This window comes from Thalassophryne amazonica, chromosome 5, assembly GCF_902500255.1.
Source record: "Thalassophryne amazonica chromosome 5, fThaAma1.1, whole genome shotgun sequence".
Taxonomy (NCBI): domain Eukaryota; kingdom Metazoa; phylum Chordata; class Actinopteri; order Batrachoidiformes; family Batrachoididae; genus Thalassophryne; species Thalassophryne amazonica.
This window is the reverse complement of record NC_047107.1, coordinates 100,579,841-100,600,122: the sequence shown is the minus strand read 5'-3', so window position 1 is coordinate 100,600,122 and position 20,282 is coordinate 100,579,841. Positions and strand designations below refer to the sequence as shown.

Genomic DNA, 20,282 nt, shown 5'->3' with positions numbered 1-20,282 from the left:
ATCCTGGAGGTTCGGGCGCTGATTGACCAGTATCTCCTGCCCGAGGGAAACAGGCTGGACAGGTGATGTGCTGGGTGAGAGGGGTCTGAGAGGATGGCAATATGTGGTTAAATAATGGAAAGAAATGTACTACGGTCAGCAAAAGTAGGACCCTTTAAGGCAGTGCTACCACAGATGAACCTTAAATGCAGCAAAGATGGCATTTTGCCTTCAGCAAGGAAAGAAATTGGTAATAGGGAGAAAAATGTGACATAGATGAAACTAGGGAATAAGTGTCAAGAGAAAAAAAACAGGTACTGCTGATATTTGGGACAGGATCACTTTGTAAACTAAGAAAAAGAAGCCTAATGAAGGAATTGTTTAGACATTAGGATCTTGAATGGGTGATTAGTCCCTGGTGGCATAGTTTGTTATGTAGTCAAAAATACTGTTTACAATTCAACATAAAGATGCTCATAATTTGTTAGCCTGTAAGGTTAGTTACTTTGAAGCTTATGCTGCACTTTGTCATCACTTTTTGATAAGAGAAATGTCTTTGTGTGTCACTGGCGCCAACAGCTGTTTGCCTAAGCGGAACTGACATGACTTATGCAAATCAAGAGGGATCGTGGGTTAACATACTGTAGCAAAATTGCCTACACACAGGAATTTGATAAAGCCCTGGCAGTATGACAGAAAGATGGATAGATACAACAGTGAGATGATTTCTGAACTAATTAAGCCCTGATGTAACCACCTCAGACACTTTTTCCATATCCTGGCATTGGGTGGGAAAACCCTCACAGGAATTGCTGACATTAACTTTTTTCCAACCTTGTCTTCTGAATTCAGGTGGACTTTTTGGAGTTTTTAATTGGGGCTAAATCTGCCAGTCTTAGGGTACTACTTTAACCCTTTCTGGATTGCCCTGAATTCTGTTGCCTTATTGCGCCATTAAGAGCTTGGATTATATTATACAAATGGTGATTGACAGGGAACAATTACCATGTATCCTAATTAATATGTCATATAATGATTTTCCAAAAATATATATTAAAACATGGTACAATATCGATTTTAAAAACAGTATAAGGATATATTTTGTTTGTATTAGCTGGCTAGTTTTATTAAAAATGTATTTTACTTTGTCTTTAGTATTAGTATAACACAGGGGTGGCCAAGTTCGGTCCTCGAGAGCCACATTCCTGACACTCTTAGTTGTCTCTCTACTCCAACACACCTGGATCCAATGAAAGGCTCATTAAAAGTCTGCTAACGAGTCTTTCATTGGATTCAGGTGTGTTGGAGCAGGGAGACAACTAAGAGTGTCAGGAATGTGGCTCTCGAGGACTGAACTTGGCCACCCCTGGTATAACAGATGGATAGATTTGATTTATTCATCCCAAAGAGGAAATTTCAGCATTATTTTGGCATTACAGTAGCAATTACACATATCACAAATTGTACATAACTTAAAATGTACATAACATGCATTAGACAGTTACAATAATGTACTATATAAGTTATATGTACAATATAATAGCTGCACGTGCCCATAACATTATTACCACCACCAAGTTTCAGAGATAAGGTACTTGACTTCCTTTTCTGAAAAATCTATTTTCATTGTTCAGTTACATCTTGTTTTATCTGTGCAGAATTGTACAGTTCTTTTTTTAACGAAAAGTTAAATTAATTTGTTTTTTTCTTTGTTCTTTTTGAGGCTTACTCATGGGTTACGTTTTGAAGTAAACCTTGTGTGTTTACGCTCGTAAAATGTTGTCTTGATTGATGACTTTGATAGCGATATTCCTTCCCCCTGGAGCGTGTTGTTGATTTGGCCAGCAGTTCCAAAGGAGATATTCTTCATGAAGGAAAGACTTTATCTGTTACGTACCATACACATTTATGGCCTTTTGGGCTTTTGTAGTTCCAAGCTCAGTAATGGAATATTTATTTTTATGAACTAGTGCAGTGCCCAGTGGAAGTTTGTATTCCTATAAAAAAATTGGGAGCTTAAGTAGAATTCTCATGGATGGTGGGTATGAGGATGGGTTTGAAGGTGGGATGTACAAAGAGGTGTTCTTATATTATTACTTGAATATATCATTTCATATTGTTTTAAAAGATCAGCTTTATTATCAATTATATGAAAATAAAAGGATTCCTATTAAACAGGTTATTGGAAGAGAGTCAGACAAAATTAAACAGAATATATTTGAAACAGAAAATCAGTATCCCACCTCCTGAACACAGTTTATGTAAACTTGAACGTACAGCAAGCATAAGATTTTATTCAGCTTATGTACTTAATGAAACGTTGTACAAATAGTGGGAAATCTGTTGGTGTTATCAAAAAATGGACTTTAGCTAACATCTCCTCAGTGTTATCCAGTCAAACTCAGTGGCAAGGAATATTGGCAGCATGCCTTTCACAGTTAAAGTATTTGCTGGGATGCAAACATTAAATTTTTTATTTTAAAATGGTGTGAGCAACATGAACTATCTGATGCTGTTTAACTTTGCTAGCAGTAACATCAGCAAGCCATGCCAACTTGGAAGTACGACTGCTACAATGTTAATCAAAATAAAGGTTTCAAAATAAAAGGTTTTGAAAATCAATCCCAAAAATTTTCTTAATGAAGGATGCACATCATCATGCCATGCGCAAGCCATATTCGAAAGCTGAGGCTGATCTGACAGAGAGATGATTTCTAAGTGGGAAAACTTGCAAAATCGCAGGGTGTTCAAATACTTATTTTCCTCACTGTACATTTTATAGTTATTTTATACAGTTACTTCATTTGCAGTTGTAGACAGCTTGTCAGCAGCTGCTGAATGTAACTAATAAAGCAAATAATCTAACTTGGTTATTTTTAAGATTGAGTACTCAGAAAAGTAACTATTAGTTATTTTGCTGATTAGTTACTTTACTGATTGCTCAATCTTAAGAGTAACCAAGTTAAATTACTAGTTACCTTATTAGTTACATTATTTATTAGTTGCAAGTTGTCGGCAGCTCCACATAAGTAACCTGCTAATGACGTAACTGTGTAAAGCAACTAAAAAGTAACTAATAAAGTAAATACAGTTTATTTATTTATTTGAAATGCAGTGAGCATGTCATCCACCATATTCTTTTGTTGGTAAGTAACTATGACAAGTGTATCTCAGACCTACACAGGCCAGTGCACACATACTGTACATTAATATGGTTCTGGACCTCAGTAGCAGAGGTATGTACTCTTAATTTCTGGGCTTTCTTTTATTTCCCTTCATTTTTGTTGCAGCCTAGGCTGAGTCTCAATTCTACCCCTTGGCCCTTCCCCTTACCCCTTCCCCTCCGTTTTGCGCGGGCACGAGAGACAGAGGGGTGTCCCAGTTCTCTTTTTGGAGCGAGGCGGAGTGGTAGGCGGAGGGCTTCAAGCCCCTCTGTTTGGAGTGAATCTGGATGCACACTCCGTTTGGAGGGGTAGGAGGAGCTTACTGCTCTCTCCATAAAAACAAACATGGCGCCGAAAGAGACGCATAAATGAAGCGGCTTTCATTACAAATTACGCTGTTTAGAAAGTTATAACTTACCAAAAAACGTTACAGGCAGTTGTCTATGACAACAACATGTTTGCTGCTGGATGCATGTTGCGTATATTGTCGTTCTGAAGAATATCGTAACATCGCTCTGAGGCGCTATAATGCATATACACATGAACGCTACGATAAAACACTTTTATATCTCACAATGGAGAAAATCATGATAAAGGATCAGCATGTTAATTTGTATGTTCATAAATCTTTGCATAATATCAACCCCTGCTGTTGGATTTCAAGGTCTGTAACGTGTGTGTATTTAGTAAACAAACAGGAGCCCTGAACACACTCGACTCCTAATAAGCTTTCAGGCAGAAAATGAGAAGTTTCATCAATGGGAATAAGTTGGAAAATATATACAGACGCACATGTATATGTGTAACACATAACCTGACGTCCTAATAGACTGCTATTATTTGTCAAGGAAATTTCTAAAGGAAATAGGGCTGGATGCAAAAAATGGGAGAATTTGAAAAAGAAATATAAGGTTAACAGAACTAGATGCAGCCCATAACATACATACAGGTGCTGGTCATATAATTAGAATATCATGAAAAAGTTGATTTATTTCAGTAATTCCATTCAAAAAGTGAAACTTGTATAATGTATACATTCATTGCACACAGACTGATATTACGTGTTTATTTATTTTAAATAAATAAACAGTTTTCCTGTTTTATCATTAGTATTTTATAATTGTCTTTTTTATTATTTTTATTATTTTACTTCTTTTACTTATTTATGTTTTAAAATTTTTTATTGTTTTAATCTTATTTCATTTTATTCTGCTTTTAAATGATGTTTGTGAAGCGCCTTGAGGCGATTAGTCATGATTTGGCGCTATATAAATTAATAAATTATCATAAATTATTTTAATTACTAATTTATTAATTACTAATCAATCAATTAATGATTAATCAAAGAATATTAATTATTATTATTGATTAATTACTAGTATCATTAACATTAATAAATTAGTAACCAATTAATTATTAGTAATATTAATTATTATTATTATTATTATAAATGACAAATTAATTAAATTAATTAACATGACATGATTGCAATGCGTCAAAGAAATCTGCGACTTCTTCTATTTCTTTGCATTTACGCAGAAAGGCGAGAAAATAAAAAGAGCAAACAGGCTACTGCAACAAGTTGCATTTCAGTTGCCATGTTAACAAAAAGTGAAGACGGCAGTTTGACACCGGCAGTTTTTTTTTTTTCTCCTAAGGCAGAGGGGTGTCTCAATTCATAGGGCTAGAGGCATACCCCTTCACCTTACCCCTTGTTTTAAAGGGGTAGGCATAGGGGTAGGGGTAGGGCCAAGGGGAAGGGGAAGGGGTACAAAAGAGAATTGAGATCGGGGGTTAATCATTTCATGAACATCTGTAGCTCTAAGTCTTACTTAATGCCTGTTCTTTCCAGCAGTATCAAAGCAGTTATTGGAATTTTTTCAGTTCCTTACATTTAAAACATGTAGATAATCTGCTATTCATTAGTTCATTGTATTCTAAATTCTGGTATTATCTATATTATAATAGCCAAGTGGCCTCTATGTGCGTGTGTACGATTTCATAGAAACTGGGGAGAGCTTATGTACTTTGGTCAAGGATGAACGCCACAAAAACGGAACGTTGATGGGACTACTATGTTTGGAGAAATTAGGGATATTAGCTAACAACAATGAAGAATGGATATTGATAATTAAATTCTGGACTTACATGCCATTCAAGCAAGGGGCGGTAAATCATCTATATATTTAAAGCCAAGTGGCCTCTGTATATGTGTATGCGTGCATGTGTCCGTGTGTATAACTTCGATCATGGACAAACTGGGGAGAGCTGACATTTGCCGTTTTGTTTGTTTATGTATTTTTGGCTCAAGGATGAATGTCGCCAAAAAGGAAGGTTGATAGGACTAATATTTTTGGACAAACTACAGATATTAGCTAACAACACTGAATAACAGACAATGATCATTCTATTCTGGACTCACACACCATTCCAGTAGGGGGCAGTAAATCATCTGTATATTAAGAGGAGTCTGCGTACGTATGTGTGCGCAGACTGAAAAAAACTTGTCACCCCCTCCCCTCCCACCTACCAGTCTGCCAGGCTCAAATGGAGAGTTACACCCTGATGTCCTGCCACACCCACTCTAGAATGTTTGCAGTTTACACAATTTTTGATCTTCACACTATGTAAATAACGGTATATAACTGTCATAACCAGATATATAACTGTCTAGAATGTTATTTTTATTCTATTTTTGTACTCTTTCTATTCTTTTCTAACATGCCATATATATATTGTTTTGTGGGTCCTATGCTGCTAATTTGAGAATGAAGAGCTGCTAAACTGCCTTTCATTGTCTGACAATATCTATCTGTCTGTCTGTCTATCAAAAATTCTATACTGTTCGAGCAGTCTGATGTAAATTTCAAGGAGAGAAAACTAATGGAATGAAGGAAATAATTTCATTTTGTTTTCCCACATTGCCTTTTTATCCTGTGTGAAAGCACCCATGCTCCACAGTTCCCAGATAGGAAAAGCATGTTAGATTATAATATTCTCAGAAAGGTTTTTACAAATTAGGAAATGTTTTAAGCAGAAGTCATTTTCTCCTCTGAGATAAAGAATATGGTATGACATTTGCAGTGCTAAGTATTCTTCAAGGAATCTGTGCTTGCATGTATTTTGTTGATCAGGGCATTGTATTGTACTGTGTTGGGATAGGGGGTGAATGAGCTTTGTTTCATACAGTTTCCAAATGTCCCTTCATTTTATAAATGAAGCCTGCTATACTAATGATGTGTTTTTCTGTATAACAACTGGATTTTAAATTTTGTTGTTAGTCTGATCAAAGTTTAATGGGATTTTATGGAGAAAAAGTATTAAAGAAGTGAGAGAGATGAGAGATGAGATTTATTGTCATTGTCATTACATGAGTGCAACAACAACAAAATTACATTTACACTCCAATTACCTCAGACAAGATACAGCAATTAATCCACAGTTATTACTTGTTTACTGTAGTAATGACACACATCAGAATTAAAGACAACACGTATACATTTGACATTGTTTTTGTGCACTAAACTTGAAGCAGTCCGTCATCCGAATTGAGGTACAGTGAGGAAAATAAGTATTTCAACACCCTGTGGTTTTGCAAGTTCTCCTACTTAGAAATCATGGAGGGGTCTGAAATTTTCATCTTAGGTGGTTTCATCTTAAACCTGCTAACTGTAGTTATGTGCATGTTACCAGACTTGACTTAACTAGTTGCTGCCATGCAGCTGAGATGTCATGTTTAAAGCCTCATTTCCAACACCAAAGTGTGCAGTACATTTCCAGAAAAGTCTTTTCATTCTGGTTCACATATTGCTCAGAACTATGTCAAGCATCTAATTTTACTTTAGCTGGGGTTTTCACAGGTTACATTTTTTAAGTCAACAGTTATGCCATAAGTGTATAAGACAGTTTTTGATCAGTTCCCAGTAATTATAATCAGGCCCCTCCTTGTGGTCTCTCTTTCACAGCTATATCTGATTCCGACGTTTTACGTGTCGCGGTTTGTGTGCATGCCTCATCAAGCACTGCTGATACTATGGTGCAGTAGACGGTGTGTTATACAGTGAGGAAAATAAGTATTTCAACACCCTGTGGTTTTGCAAGTTCTCCTACTTAGAAATCATGGAGGGGTCTGAAATTTTCATCTTAGGTGCATGTCCACTGTGAGAGACATAATCTAAAAAAAAAAAAAAAAAAAAATCCGGAAATCACAATGTATGATTTTTAATCATTTATTTGTATGTTACTGCTACAAATAAGTATTTGATCACCTACCAACCAGCAAGAATTCTGGCTCACACAGACCTGTTAATTTTTCTTTAAGAATCCCTCTTATTCTGCACTCTTTACCTGTATTAACTGCACCTGTTTGAACTTGTTACCTGTATAAAAGACACCTGTTCACACACTCAATCAATCACACTCCAACCTGTCCACCATAGCCAAGACCAAAGAGCTGTCTAAGGACACCAGGGACAAAACTGTAGACCTGCACAAGGCTGGGATGGACTACAGGACAACAGGCAAGCAGCATGGTAGAAGACAACAAGTGCTATGATTATTTCTTAGAAAGTGGAAGAAACACAAGATGACTGTTAATCTCCCTCGGTCTGGGATTCCATGCAAGATCTCACTTTGTGGGGTAAGGATGATTCTGAGAAAGCTCAGAACTACACAGGAGGACCTGGTCAGTGACCTGAAGCGAGCTGGGACCACAGTCACAAAGATTACATTAGTAACACATGATGCTGTCATTGTTTAAAATCCTGCAGGGCAGCAAGGTCTCCCTGCTCAAGCCAGCACATGTCCAGGCCCGTTTGAAGTTCACCAGTGACCATCTGGATGATCCAGAGGAGGCATGGGAGAAGGTCATGTGGTCAGATCAATCAATCAATTCAATCAATTTTATTTATATAGCGCCAAATCACAACAAACAGTTGCTCCAAGGCGCTTTATATTGTAAGGCAAGGCCATACAATAATTACGTAAAAACCCCAACGGTCAAAACGACCCCCTGTGAGCAAGCACTTGGCGACAGTGGGAAGGAAAAACTCCCTTTTAACAGGAAGAAACCTCCAGCAGAACCAGGCTCAGGGAGGGGCAGTGTTCTGCTGGGACTGGTTGGGGCTGAGGGAGAGAACCAGGAAAAAGACATGCTGTGGAGGGGAGCAGAGATCAATCACTAATGATTAAATGCAGAGTGGTGCATACAGAGCAAAAAGAGAAAGAAACACTCAGTGCATCATGGGAACCCCCCAGCAGTCTAAGTCTATAGCAGCATAACTAAGGGATGGTTCAGGGTCACCTGATCCAGCCCTAACTATAAGCTTTAGCAAAAAGGAAAGTTTTAAGCCTAATCCTAAAAGTAGAGAGGGTGTCTGTCTCCCTGATCCGAATTGGGAGCTGGTTCCACAGGAGAGGAGCCTGAAAGCTGAAGGCTCTGCCTCCCATTCTACTCTTACAAACCCTAGGAACTACAAGTAAGCCTGCAGTCTGAGATCAAAGCGCTCTATTGGGGTGATATGGTACTATGGGGTCCCTAAGATAAGATGGGACCTGATTATTCAAAACCTTATAAGTAAGAAGAAGAATTTTAAATTCTATTCTAGAATTAACAGGAAGCCAATGAAGAGAGGCCAATATGGGTGAGATATGCTCTCTCCTTCTAGTCCCCGCTAGTACTCTAGTTGCAGCATTTTGAATTAACTGAAGGCTTTTCAGGGAACCTTTAGGACAACCTGATAATAATGAATTACAGTAGTCCAGGCTAGAGGAAATAAATGCATGAATTAGTTTTTCAGCATCACTCTGAGACAAGACCTTTCTAATTTTAGAGATATTGCGTAAATGCAAAAAAGCAGTCCTACATATTTGTTTAATATGCGCTTTGAATGACATATCCTGATCAAAAATGACTCCAAGATTTCTCACAGTATTACTAGAGGTCAGGGTAATGCCATCCAGAGTAAGGATCTGGTTAGACACCATGTTTCTAAGATTTGTGGGGCCAAGTACAATAACTTCAGTTTTATCTGAGTTTAAAAGCATGTCTTTATGTCTGTAAGACAATCCTGCAGTTTAGCTAATTGGTGTGTGTCCTCTGGCTTCATGGATAGATAAAGCTGGGTATCAACTGCGTAACAATGAAAATTTAAGCAATGCCGTCTAATAATACTGCCTAAGGGAAGCATGTATAAAGTGAATAAAATTGGTCCTAGCACAGAACCTTGTGGAACTCCATAATTAACCTTAGTCTGTGAAGAAGATTCCCCATTTACATGAACAAATTGTAATCTGTTAGATAAATATGATTCAAACCACCGCAGCGCAGTGCCTTTAATACCTATGGCATGCTCTAATCTCTGTAATAAAATTTTATGGTCAACAGTATCAAAAGCAGCACTGAGGTCTAACAGAACAAGCACAGAGATGAGTCCACTGTCTGAGGCCATAAGAAGATCATTTGTAACCTTCACTAATGCTGTTTCTGTACTATGATGAATTCTAAAACCTGACTGAAACTCTTCAAATAGACCATTTCTCTGCAGATGATCAGTTAGCTGTTTTACAACTACCCTTTCAAGAATTTTTGAGAGAAAAGGAAGGTTGGAGATTGGCCTATAATTAGCTAAGATAGCTGGGTCAAGTGATGGCTTTTTAAGTAATGGTTTAATTACTGCCACCTTAAAAGCCTGTGGTACATAGCCAACTAATAAAGATAGATTGATCATATTTAAGATCAAAGCATTAAATAATGGTAGGGCTTCCTTGAGCAGCCTGGTAGGAATGGGGTCTAATAGACATGTTGATGGTTTGGATGAAGTAACTAATGAAAATAACTCAGACAGAACAATCTGAGAGAAAGAGTCTAACCAAATACTGGCATCACTGAAAGCAGCCAAAGATAACGATATGTCTTTGGGATGGTTATGAGTAATTTTTTCTCTAATAGTTAAACTTTTATTAGCAAAGAAAGTCATGAAGTCATTACTAGTTAAAGTTAAAGGAATACTCAGCTCAATAGAGCTCTGACTCTTTGTCAGCCTGGCTACAGTGCTGAAAAGAAACCTGGGGTTGTTCTTATTTTCTTCAGTTAGTGATGAGTAGTAAGATGTCCTAGCTTTATGGAGGGCTTTTTTATAGAGCAACAGACTCTTTTTCCAGGCTAAGTGAAGATCTTCTAAATTAGTGAGACGCCATTTCCTCTCCAACTTACGGGTTATCTGCTTTAAGCTGTGAGTTTGAGTTATACCACGGAGTCAGGCACTTCTGATTTAAAGCTCTCTTTTTCAGAGGAGCTACAGCATCCAAAGTTGTCTTCAATGAGGATGTAAAACTATTGACGAGATACTCTATCTCACTTACAGAGTTTAGGTAGCTACTCTGCACTGTGTTGGTATATGGCATTAGAGAACATAAAGAAGGAATCATATCCTTAAACCTAGTTACAGCACTTTCTGACAGACTTCTAGTGTAATGAAACTTATTCCCCACTGCTGGATAGTCCATCAGAGTAAATGTAAATGTTATTAAGAAATGATCAGACAGAAGGGAGTTTTCAGGGAATACTGTTAAGTCTTCAATTTCCATACCATAAGTCAGAACAAGATCTAAGATATGATTAAAGTGGTGGGTGGACTCATTTACATTTTGAGCAAAGCCAGTTGAGTCTAATAATAGATTAAATGCAGTGTTGAGTGTTGTATGGCTGGGGGGCCTGGCTGCCTTTTTGTTTCTGTCTTTTGTTTTTCCTTCCAGATGGCTTGCATTTGGGACTGAGTGGCTGTGTTGCTGAGGTTATCAGGACCTCACCCTGATCACCTGCGGCTCGTCAGGACTCACAGCTGAGGTGCATCTATATGGATTGGAACATGGTGGCATTTAAGACTGGAGTATACAGTGTGTATTTGCCAGAGACTCGACCTTGTGACCAGACGGGTGAGATCGTCGTCTCGGGAGCCATCTCATCATCAGTGGATGCAGAGAACGTCCAGGGTTTGATGCACGGTCTGTGAAAGAGGAGGGGGTGAGGTCTCATGCTCGTCAGCACACTTCCTGAGGTACGTTAGATTTTGTGACTAACATTTATACAGTCAGTAAATGTGGTGTCCCTCACACCTTTATTATATTGAGCTGTATGTTAGTCATGTATCGGCTTCCACTGCAGTGGAGTTTTGTGAACTGGATGTTCCATGCCTGCAGGTTGGGAAGCTGATTATTAATCAAGCCAGGAAGTGTTTGCTGTTTGTACACCTTTGAGTGTTCTCTCTGTGTGTAGAGTGTGGACTCACATAATGGTTCCTTCTTTCACAGACTCGGTTTGTTGCGGCCACCTGGGGGGTGTCGGCGGGGACCTTGGGTCCGAACAGCTTCTGGCTCCGGACCGTTAGCGCTGCTGGGAGCGCACCACGCCAGACCGCACTTTCTTTTGTTATTTTTTGTATCACTGTTATGTATTAAATTCAGTTAGCCTTTGTACCGTGCTCTGCTTATTTCATACTGGGTCCTTCAAACGCTGGTCGGTTCTCCGAGCTGCGTCCGACACATAACAGTTGAGGCTGTCATTCTCAGCATCTGTGTGGATGTTAAAATCGCCCACTATAATTATCTTATCTGAGCTAAGCACTAAGTCAGACAAAAGGTCTGAAAATTCACAGAGAAACTCACAGTAACGACCAGGAGGACGATAGATAACAACAAATAAAACTGGTTTTTGGGACTTCCAATTTGGATGGACAAGACTAAGAGTCAAGCTTTCAAATGAATTAAAGCTCTGTCTGGGTTTTTGATTAATTAATAAGCTTGAATGGAAGATTGCTGCTAATCCTCCGCCTCGGCCCGTGCTACGAGCATTCTGGCAGTTAGTGTGACTCGGGGGTGTTGACTCATTTAAACTAACATATTCATCCTGCTGTAACCAGGTTTCTGTAAGGCAAAATAAATCAATATGTTGATCAATTATTATATCATTTACTAACAGGGACTTAGAAGAGAGTTGAAGACTTTAGTTTGTCAAATTGTAAAGTGAGATCTGTGAAAACATAGTGGCAAAGGGGACAAAGCTAGCTATAAGACTTTGTGACTTTGTGCATATGTACATTCTGTCTGCAATATTATTTGACTCGTTCATCAATGTAATCCCACCCTAAGCAGTTTTCTTCACCCATTCAACATCCTTACTTAACGATTATTGATTTCATGACAAGCCAATTCCAGTTGTTATCCATTAAAGCATCAGACAGTTGTTTTTTATTTCCAAGACAGATTCATATTTTGTGTTGGATTGATAGACACACTTACATAGAAGCCAAAAGCAGTTTGACTGATTTGTTGTCAAGAAAAATAGTGTGAAAAGAAATGAAAACACAAACACACACCCATTCGCAGAGCCAGGCCTTTAAAGCCTATTGTTTTCAAATTAACATGGCAAGAGAAAAAAATTAATGATGTTTTGTCACTTCTTGCTTTTCTACACGTTGTCCAGCTGTCACCATCTGTCAGAATGCCTACCAGTCATGGAGAAAAATGACACCTCCAGCATCACTTTGTTTTAAGATTGATTTGGGCAATCACTCTGTTGATAGTTTCTTTTCAGCAGTGTTTCCTTATGGAACATCTTAAAAGGAACTGTTTTGTCCCATCTATGATTATGTCTGACTTTTTGTTAATTTACAAGATCTGCAGCAGAGCTTACATTATTACTGATTCTCAGTTCTTGACCTTTGCACGTCACATTTTATTTCAATTCGCTACTTCACCGAGGATTCTTGTTCGATCAGTCGGAATTTCCACCATGGAAACTTGGCCCACAGGGAGCCAGAAGGATGGCAAAGGCCAAGATCACTTACAGTTTGATCACATACAGTGTCTTAACGCTACTAGGTGAAGCACCATGAAGATCACAACAAAATGTAAAGAATCAGCTAACATAATCAGTTGTAATTATAAGTAGGGTCACGGGGGGCCTATCCCAGCAGTCATGTGAGGAGGGGTACACCCTCAACAGGACACCAGTCTATGGCAGAGCCACATATAGACATATAAATACATTCACACCTGCACGCACGCCTGCGGTCAATTTAAACTTCCCAATTCACCTAAGCTACTTGTCTTTGTAAGTGGGAGGAAGCCGGAGTACCCGGAAACACAGGAGAACATGCAAACTCCACAAAGAAAGGCCCGGGTGGGAAGCGACCCCACAACCTTACTGCCATGAGGCAACAGTGCTAACCACTAAGCCACCATGCTACCCAGCCAAGTAACAATTATAACAAATTAATACAAAAAATTGTGATCCCTGCCACAATGATATGCTACACTAGTATATTTTGTTCATTAAAAAAAATGAACATAAAACACTATTATACTCTTGGTAAGTCAAAGAGGGATCAGATGCATCAGCCTGAATAGTATAGGTACTTGTAGAGAAATTTACTCTTTGTCAAATCAACAGAATATTCTTTATAAAGAAGTTCTAATTTGTTGTATCACAGTAGAGTTTTTTTTTTTTCCTTTTGGCTGATAGATCATCTTGTTTAAATTACATTTGAAATTCAATCACAGCTTGAAATTGGACCTTTAATATATAATGCCATACTTTCCAAAGTGACCCTGAGCATTTAGACTTTACAGCCATAAGTAATGATATACCGGTGTTGTTTCAAGTTCTGGATCTATGTATTTTGTTTCTGTTTTATGATGCAGTAAAGAACACAGAGATGAGTTTAGCTGTGACATACATAAAAAACAGAATTTAAAGTGCTGTGGATGAGAAAGAATGGCAATATCTTACTCTTTTGACAAGTCTGTCCTTCCAACTGTTCATACAGCAGTTTGGTCTAGAGATAGATAGTTTGAAAGTTAGCTACTACACGGTTATGGACATGGATATTTATAAGAGTATTGCTGTTTTTTTATTTCTTTGGTTATCATTCTGTTTCAGTTTTTTCTTCTTTTTTGTTACAATATGGAACATATTGTGGTGTTTGTCAATGTTGACAAATGCTGCTGCAATTCATTTTTTTTTTTAATCAAAAGTATACCATATTTTGTTTAATAGAAATCACTTTTCTTTTTTTAGTAGTTTTGGAGGTCCTGTGACTTATACTGTGTTGCAAATTATACACTGGAAAATGACATTGTTATTCTAATAATAATTATACTTGCTATTAATTTTGGGCTTTTCTTGTAATTAAAGTACAAACCAAAAATAAAACCTGAATAATACAGTAATTGTCAAAAATAAAAAGTACATTAAATCAGTGCACAAAATCCCACTTTAAAGAGCTGATAATACAGAAATAAAGTGCAACTTATACTCCAGTGTTGCTTATAATCCGCAAAATATGGTGCGTTGTGCTAAACTATAACATGTTTATTTTAAAACATGCAATCATTGAATATTACATTTTGCTTGACTACACCTTGTGGGAAAATCATGTCTTTCTTCTGTCTTTCTGTCTTTCTTTGTCAGCATCACTATCTTCGGCACTGGGGCTAAGTGGCTGTCTGTGCTGCAAGAGAGGAACCTGAAACCCAGTGAGTTGTGGTCACAGTCGACGCAGACACACACAAAAGTTGTTTAAATCATATTTGGCTGAGAAGAGTTTTTCCATTATGATTGGTGACCTCTCCTCATCAATTGCTACTCTTTGTTGTTGAGTCCCACAGGGTTCTATTCTTGGCCTTGTTCTATTTTCATTGTGCATATTGCTATTGGGGGTCAGTTATAGCTGAGCACACGCTGTCCTTTCATTGTTTTGCAATTGATCTGCAAATATATCTGCCTGTGAGGATGAATGAAATTAATGCTCTGTTGTTATTATTTAATTGTATTCATGATATAAAGCAGTGGCTGTCCCAAAATTTCCTTTACCTGAATGATGGTAAAACAGAGGCCATTGTGTCTGGACACACTGGCGTGCCAAATGCGGTACCATCAAACTTCGATGATCTGGCTAATTATATAAAAATAGCTGTCAGGAATTTGGGAGTGATATTTGATAGCTGTTTAAGGTTCGATCAACAGATAAACTCTGTTTTCAAAACAAGTTTTTTTCTGTGTCTTCTGGCTAAAGTAAAGTCCTCCTCAGTAGATGTGATCTTCAGATGGCCATTCAAGCTTTCATCAGCTCCAGCCGTGATTACTGTAATGCGCTTTATGCTGCTGCTGTCTTTTAATAAATACTTCCAGACGTGAGCATATTGCCCCTGTACTGTACTCACTCCACTGGCTTCCAGTTCATTTCTGAATTGATTTTAAGATTTTGATGTTTGTTTTTAAAGCTATTAATGGCCATGCACCTACCTCTGAAATTTTAACTCTCTGCACTTACTGTAGGACATTGCAGGCGTCTGGTCAGCTTTACTTAGTTTTTATGAAGTCAAAATGCAATCTCTGGGGCCTTCGTGCTTTTGTAGTAGCTGGCCCCAAACTGTGGAACAAGTTACATCCTGATTTGTGCACTATTTCTGATGCATCACTTTTTAAATCAAAGCTCAAAACTTATTTATTTAAACTGGCTTTTAATACCTGGTGGTGCTGCGACATGTTTTGTTTTATGTGCCGTTTTAACTCTATTGTATATTTGTTTTTATTTTTGTGAGTTCTTGATTTTACTGTAAAGCACTTTGGACGCTCATCTGGCTGCTGTAAAGGGCTATAGAAATAACTGTTGATTGATTGATTGAGCTGTATTGGCCAGTGGCAACACATACAGTCAGATAATGGCTTGTCATTTATCTTCCAAATCTAAGACATTTAGTCTGTGTTATGATGGTGCCATGACAACAATATTGCTGCGTATGTGATAGCGAGCGAAGCCAAGTTATCACAGGTGCTGTCGTGTCACAGCGCAGCAAAGACTTGCTCAGTGGCTTTTTATTGCATATATCAACTTAATTCCTCTGTTCCATTTTGTCTTTGCGGTCCTGATACAGTCCCAAGTTGCATCTAAACTTCATTGCTTTCTTCAGTGAGAAGTATGAGCGACAAAAGCAGTGCTCTTGATGCATTGTGTGTGGGGGAGACAGAGCCCACAGCATTCTGAACCTTGCAGGTTACCAATTTGGTCAAATCAGAGTCAGATTTATTTAAACAGCAGTAAAACTGCCCCTTGTACAAGCTTTTGCCATCTTATGCCTTAACACCTGTACTGGTTTGCCAGCAGCACATTTGAAAACGTTTACGTCATTCAGAATGTGTCATTGTGCCTCATCTTCAATCATTCAAATGAGCACCTGTCACACCATTCTTAATGTATCTGAACCTGTTTCAGTTAACCACCTGTATCATGTTCATGATGGTCAGTAAGGCAGAGACTTACTCTCCATCCTTTTGCCTAAACCCAGTCTGATCTATGATTTCATGAATTCTGTTGTTTGTCCGTGAGTAATGTCTAATTTCGCTACCTCAGTGTCCCTAACGGCTGTATCTTCCACCAGGTGTGGACAGCACATTGCTAATGTCATTACAAGTTTACGCCTGACACATTTGTCATTTTCACGGCCAGCAGCCCTGCTTTGTCAGTAGTAAGAATGCTTGCATTCATCTCTGCACCCCTAAGTGTGTTGGTCTTAAATGGCCACATAGTCAGGTGTAGCCATGGTGCATTGCTGTCATGATGCAGTAGAAAGTGGTTGTAACAAAAACCTTTCTGAAGCCGACCTCAGAGCTGTTCGTCTGATGCAATATTTATATAATTCCTTATATAGGCAGGTTCAAGATGCACATGTATTCTTCTTCTACAAATAAGGATGCACATTACTGCATCAAACAACACACTCACTCATCTTCAACCCACCTACTCCCATTAAGGGTCACAGGGGGGTTGGAACCTATCCCAGCAGGATGTGAGTCACAGTACACCCTGGACAGGATGGCAATTTGTTGCAGGGCAACATATAGACAATTACAATTACAATACAGTGGTCCCTCGTTTATCGCGGGAGTTACGTTCTAAAAATAGCCCGCAATAGGCGAAATCCGTGAAGTAGTCAGCGTTATTTTTTACAATTATTATAGACGTTTTAAGGCTGTAAAACCCCTCACTACACACTTTATACACTTTTCTCAAACAGGCATTAACATTTTCTCACTTTTCTCTTGTGTGTAAACACTCAAAGTTCAAACCTTAGTAGAAAAATAAGACCAACCTGTTTTCAGGCCCAAACATTTTTTTGAGAAATAAAAATCGAACGTTTTCCTATAAATAATTATGATGGCTTTTAGAACTAATTAATTTAATTTTAACAATCACCCTACGACATGGGACACATAAGAAATTATTAATAGTGACTGACCAGTATTTCACAGTTCCTCTGATCGCACCTCTTCGTACTGGCGCCGCACCGCTGTCTCGCCTTTTTCCTCGGTGCAGGTGTCTTTTTCCGAGTGAAGAACACAGTTATGGGTAGTTGTTGGCGCTCTTTTTTCTTCTGGACGAAAAGATTTTTGTAAACAGACACGCAGAACACAATGCGCATACTCTCCCTTCGAGGTGCCGCGACCGGCCTGCTTGATGAGGACGCAAAACACAATGCGCTGTAAAAAAAAAAAAAAAGCATGCAAAATTGGACTAAAAAATTCCGTGAAACTGCGAGGCCACGAAAGGTGAACTGCGTTATAGCGAGGGACCACTGTATATGCAATTTAAAGTTTCCAATTCACCTAACCTGCATGTCTTTGGTTGTGGAAGAAAGCTGGAGCACCTGGCGAGAACCCATGCAAACACGGGGAGAACATGCAAACTCCACACAGAAAGGCCACAGGTGGGAATCCATCCCATGACCTTCTTGCTGTGAGGCAGCAGTGCTAACCACTAAGTCGCCGTGCTTCCCCATCAAACAACAACAAAGCTGAATTTTAAAAAAATACAAAATAAAAGTCAACAGTGATGGAAAAAAATCAAAAACTTCACCTTACTCTTGCTGTGTCACCTCTTGGAGCTTTGGTGGCTACGCCTGTAAATGATCTGCTTGTGCACAGGTCCGGTTTCTTAACAGAAAACCTCTCACTTAATTTTGCAGTCTCAATAGCAATGCACTAGGTTGCAGTACAGCTGGCTCTTAAACAGTGTAATGGATGACAAAGTGATGGCTTATTTCATGTTATGTCTGATACACACCCATGATTAAGGGAATGATTACAACCCCTGTGCATGTTGCATTTGGTGCTCAGAATCTATACCATATAAATAGCAAAGTGGAGTTGGACTTACCCTAAATGCACTGTAGATATGAAACTATGCTTTTTATGCACATTTTTTTTATGTAGAATGTCACGATATCTCCTATGGACAATCGTGTATCATATCCTGATGAGGTTTTGCTAGAAAACAATGAAAATCAATGGTTGTTTGTATTTGATCAAAACCTTCACCCATGGCTAACTTTGAAATTTTTATACTCTGTTGTATTTGGGTGGATTTCCAAAAACTAGAACCCTAGTTGAATAATAAACAAAAAAAGGGGTGGGGGGTGGGCATGATGACTCAGCAATACAGCCTAGTCACCGCTGAAGTTTTTCAAATGCTGAGAATTTATTGAAACCCAGGAGTGCTATGCAACCTTGCCCAAATTCAAACAAGTTTTGCATAATACAAACATGATTTCATCGGTGAACATTTTTAAAGATAGCTCAAACATGAGTTCACTGTCCTTACTTATGCATACAGGACCATCTAAATGTGATACAGGAAATTGTTTCTGAAGAATAAAATTAAAAAGTTGTATCCCTAATGGACAAATACGAGCACTTGAGTGCTTGATATCAGTTTTTGTCAAACTTGTGTGACAAAAAGAGGTGAAAACTAAACTTGATGGTCTTCAGAGAGCATGAAGCAACTTCTAGACATATTATAGATCACTTAATATTCATGCTCACTGATACCAAGCACTCAAGTGCTGATATTTGTCTATTAAGGATACAACTTTATTCCTCAGAAACAGTGTGTGAGTGAATTAATATTCATTTATTGCAATTCACATTCAAATTTTGTCCTGGTCATTGTTTGGTCAGAAATCTCAGCAGCCCACTGGTCATAAGAATCACACTTTTGAGGTTAATACGCCTATGGAGTCACAGTGACTGGCATCCTTTCTTAAAGCTGTGCATCCTCATTATCACAGCTTATCTTTTTGTAGCTACTTTTCACTCTCCCTTTTGCAGAGCAATGGTTGCAATTGTCTTTATTTTTGTCATTTGTGTGTATTTTAAAACATGTCTAAATCTCTTACTCCTCTGTTCTGCCTTCCTGTCCATCTACTGCAAGGGTAATTGCAGTAAAGCCCTGGTTAGACAGCACTAACGAAGGACAACAAAGCCCAAACGAAACAAGAAACCTGGACTTTCGTTGACTTTGGAGGCATCGTTTAATCTTTGTTCAGCTTTGATCCTGCAGCTGGTGCTTCGTCAGAATTTTTAAACTGTTGAAAAATTTGAACGAATACCTATAACAGCCTCAATTCATCTCTATTTCGTTTTGCTTTCGTTCTTGATGGTGTCTTATCGTTTGCTCAGTTTTTGTAACATTAGCGTTTCATTTGACTTTCGTCCAGCTTCATTCAACCTCCCAAGTCTGACGTATTGAATGAAGGTTGACGTGACGATATCTGAGCGAATCAATAACTAAAGATTCAACGAGCTGAACGAGACATCCTTGTATTGCTAATGAATTGTTCTTGTTTGGGAAGAAAAAGCAATGTTTTAATACAGAAACAATAACGTTAAGAATGTTTTATCAACTATTTACGCATGTTTCAACTGTTTGTGGCTGACCTGCATATGCGTGTCTTCGGGAGTAGCCTTCATCTGACACGGACAGTTGCCCATGGCTGATGCCATGGACTTGTCAAAGGTACTCGTCAGGACAAGTACTATCACAAACAAAATGTACAACAAGGTACAGACATGCCGTGAGAACTCAGAATGTAAAGACAAACAAAACTTGTTGTCGTGAAGACAACCAAATCTTTTGCCTGTTGTCAAGAAAAACAAAATTTCGCACCTGCAAGTGCTACAGAAATGGGGACAAGGCTGGCTGTGCTGGGTTGGATACCCGCTTTCGGTCACGTCATCGTAAATGTTTCGTTTTCATTTCGTTTAAAGCTTCGAGATTGATGTTCGCTTTGTTTTTCTTTTCC

At 38.4% G+C, this 20,282-nt stretch overlaps 1 protein-coding gene across 1 annotated transcript in view; it reads left to right on the top strand.

The window, feature by feature from the left end:
* Positions 1-20,282, top strand: part of aacs (acetoacetyl-CoA synthetase) — a 124,855-nt gene that overhangs the window by 75,949 nt on the left and 28,624 nt on the right. The window contains 1 exon segment of the mRNA XM_034170964.1: positions 14,614-14,678. Within this exon segment, the coding sequence (XP_034026855.1) occupies positions 14,614-14,678 (65 nt within the window).